At 40.0% G+C, this 3,776-nt stretch overlaps 1 protein-coding gene across 1 annotated transcript; it reads left to right on the top strand.

Moving 5' to 3' along the window:
- Positions 1–478: 478 nt before the first annotated feature.
- On the top strand, positions 479–1,423 carry LOC136175850 (olfactory receptor 51I2-like). The gene has a single exon (XM_065946048.1). The coding sequence runs from the start codon at positions 479–481 to the stop codon at positions 1,421–1,423; it is 945 nt and encodes a 314-aa protein (XP_065802120.1).
- The last annotated feature ends 2,353 nt before the right edge of the window (positions 1,424–3,776 follow it).

Genomic DNA, 3,776 nt, shown 5'->3' with positions numbered 1-3,776 from the left:
AAACTGTAAATTGGGCTCTGAACTGAGGTGTGTGTGTGAATATCCAACTGCAGGAGTCTAAAACACTGAACATATGAAGCTATTTTTTAATTTATTTCTTATATCCAAGTAAGAGAACATTATTATCTCTACAAGTTAAATCATGTATTAAGTGATTGAGTATTGATTTTGACCCACTTCTGATTTATTCCAGTGCTTCTCAATTTTTAAATGATGCTATCTCTCATAAGATTGGGTAGTCTCAAATATCTTTTTTATGCATAAGATTTTAGGGCTCTGGCCGTCAGGGGAATAGCAGGTGAGAATATTCTTACAAGGAATAATGTAGATGACTCCAATTTCCTCCATGTCTTTCCATCTCTCTCTTCTCTAGACTTTGAGGTTAGGTTGCTAAGGCAGAAGTCTTCATGGGTGGGTGTTAACTGATTCTTTTTTCTTCTCAAGTGGCAGGTAAACACTGGTCACTGCTGTTGGTGACATGAAAGCTGAGAGCAATGAAAGTCTTGACCTCCTATCTGTCCTCCTGACTGGCATTCCAGGATTGGAGGCCCAACATGGCTGGCTGTCCATCCTCTTTTTCACCATGTACGTTGTCGCTATTGTGGGCAACAGCCTAATCATGGCAGCGGTGCAAGTGGATCCTGCCTTACACGAGCCCATGTACCTGTTTCTCTCCATGCTGGCTGGCACTGAGGTGGGTGTCTCTGTGTCCACACTGCCTACTGTCATGGGCATTCTTTGGTTTGATGCCCGCCGGGTTGACTTTGATGGCTGCCTTGCGCAGATGTTCTTCATCCACACCTTCTCCTGCATGGAGTCAGGGGTCCTGCTGGCTATGAGTTATGATCGCTTTGTAGCCATCTACAATCCACTGCGCTACACAGCCATCCTCACCCTGCCCCGTATTGTCTGCATCGGTCTGGTCGTTACACTGAAGAGTGTGATACTCAGGGCTCCCCTTCCAGTCCTCTTGAGGTCACTGCCCTATTGCCACACTAACATCCTCTCCCACTCTTATTGCCTCCACCCAGACCTGATCCAGCTGCCTTGTGCGGACACTAAGCTCAATAGCATCCTGGGCTTGGCCATTGTCTTGTCCACTTTTGGACTGGACTCACTGCTGATTGTGGTCTCCTATATGTTGATTCTTTACAGAGTGCTGGGCATTGCTTCTGGGGAGGGACGGCGGAAGGCCCTCAACACGTGTGTGTCACACATCTGTGCGGTACTTGTATACTACGTGCCTTTGATTGGCGTGTCTGTGATGCATCGTACTGCCAAGCATGCCTCACCTCTGGCCCACACACTCATGTCCAGCATCTACCTCTTTGTCCCTCCTGTGCTCAATCCCATCATCTACAGTGTCAAGACCAAACCAATCCAACAAGGAATTGTCACCTTGTTTTCCTGCAAGAGAGAATGACTTTGAGTCATTCGAAGCAGGGAGGGACTTTGAACCAGTCCATAAATTCTGATCATGTTCCTTTGTGGGCAGAGCTCCACACCAGGATTTCTGGGGAAGAATAGGAGTGAGAAATTCAAAACATTGCTTTGGGCTTGAATTTGGATCACAGGAGTTACCTTGATGCCTTTCTATCTCACATGTTATCAACATAGGTGTGTATCTGTATGTGCCCTCTCACATGCCATCTCTGACAGTTATGATCAAGTTGAGATCTTGAATGCCCTTTGCCTGTTTCTCTCAAGGTTCACACCAAACAGTCTGACAAATAGGAAGTTACCAGTAGAAGCTTGAGACTTAATGATATTTGAATTGAAATATAACAAGTTCTTGCTTTGATGGGTCAGACAGATATTAAAAACCTGCTCCCCGTAAAAGACCATCCTAGTAACATGACTTTGAGCAAGATAAGTGTATTTTCTGGATTGTCTCAGATTGTCATGATTTACGCTTCTTTTTCTCAGCATTGTTAATAATAGCAATCCCTTCTCTTCTCAAAAGTATCCTTTTCTAAACAGTAAATTTACGGTAAAACTACATATAAAACAACTTCCTTCTTGTTAGATACAGAATCAGACACTTCCCCCCAGCTTCCAGTGGTGTCTACTCTCAGCCTATTCAGTCTGTTTAGAATAGTGGCTACCAAAATTTTATATGCCAGGAGATTCTGAGGATGAACAGCTGAGTAAATGGCCTCAACTTAGGTATCAAGTAAAATATGGACAATCTTACACACCAGGTTTCAGATCTGAAAAATCCCAACAGAAACACCAACAGAATTCTGTTTTGGTAGAGCTTTGGGTCCTGTTTCTCTGCCGTCTGGATTGTGCACTCCTCTCTCCTCCTATCTGCACCATGCCCTGAGGCAGGTGGGCTTGTATATTTCCCTCTGCTCCACCCCGTCTCTCATACTGTCAGTAGAGTTCTAGGAGTCACTTCTTGCTTCTGCCTGTGGGGTGTCTGTGGCTTCCTGGCAACCTTTAGTCAAATGAGAGTACGTCTTCACACCTCCTAAATAATAGAGGTCTGTGTATGGTGGATTGATAGGCCTGTGCTGCTTGATCAGTAAGTGACCTCAAATCTCCGCCTCTCACACTTTAGATCTTACAAATGCAAGGGAAATGTTTTTCTCACCGTATGCTATTCTTTCTGAGCACATCCATGTCATCAAGGTCACCTTTAAACAGTGAACTTTTTGAAATGCTTGGTTTGTTTAAAATAGTGGTTACCAAATTTTTACATTCTCTATATAAAATAATTAATAGGAAAAAAACTAGGTATCCTTTTAGGCATTTTCAGGTTAAAACCTAAACTTCTATCATAGATTTACATAGTTGTTGAGCACACATTTTGGCTGTACTCTAAATATACTGAGGCTTCCCTGGTGACTCAGATGATAAAGAATCTGCCTGAATCCCAGAGACCCAGGTTTGATCCTTTGGTTGGAAAGATTCCCTGGAGAAGGAAATGGCAATCTACTCCCGGATTCTTGACTGAAGAATTCCATGAACAGAGGAGCCTGGCAGGCCGCTGCAGTCCATGAGTTCACAAAGAGTTGGGCATGACTGAGAGACTAATGCTTCACTTTCATAAATATACCAAGTTTAAAATAAATTGTTATATCACAGTTTAAAATAACTAATGTAAACTAAATGCATATTTTGATACCAAACATTATGAATTTAAATATGCATGAACATATTCTTTAACATTTCATTCACATATTTTTATGTTAGTCCCTTTTCTCCTCAAAGTCAAATTTTATCTTCACAAAGTTTGTAATACATATAATATATTTTTCTGTTTGAAAAACTTTTTGTGGTGGCTCTTTCATACTACTTTCCAAGAAATATGTATGCATATATTTAAATTTTATGCTTAAAATTTGGTCACACATAGAACATTGTTCTAAATCTATATTCTTTATTGAACTATTTTTCTGATATTAATACATAATTGCCAAAACAACATGAGCATAATACAAATTTTTATATGTTAAAAGTAAAATTTGATTTCAATTCATCTCTTAATGAGCTGCATGATTTTATTTTTCTTGGATCTGGAAAATATTTATTATTTATTAACTGATACCATTTGTCTTACACTAGAATATGCCACCCTATCACTGGTATCATTCACTTCCTCAAAATCTATGTCAGTATTTCCAGTAGTCCTTTTGATAGGTATCTCAGAAATGTTTACTATTTGGGATATACAATGGAAATATTAAATGGCTTTAAGAACTATGTCTATTCACATTTTTTCCTTTTTTAAAATTAAAATTTATTGTTATTACTATTTCATTTTTATAAAG

The sequence above is a fragment of the Muntiacus reevesi genome, chromosome 9 (assembly GCF_963930625.1).
Source record: "Muntiacus reevesi chromosome 9, mMunRee1.1, whole genome shotgun sequence".
NCBI lineage: Eukaryota > Metazoa > Chordata > Mammalia > Artiodactyla > Cervidae > Muntiacus > Muntiacus reevesi.
Note: the sequence above shows the minus strand (reverse complement) of the source record. Positions and strands in the feature narration are given on the sequence as shown.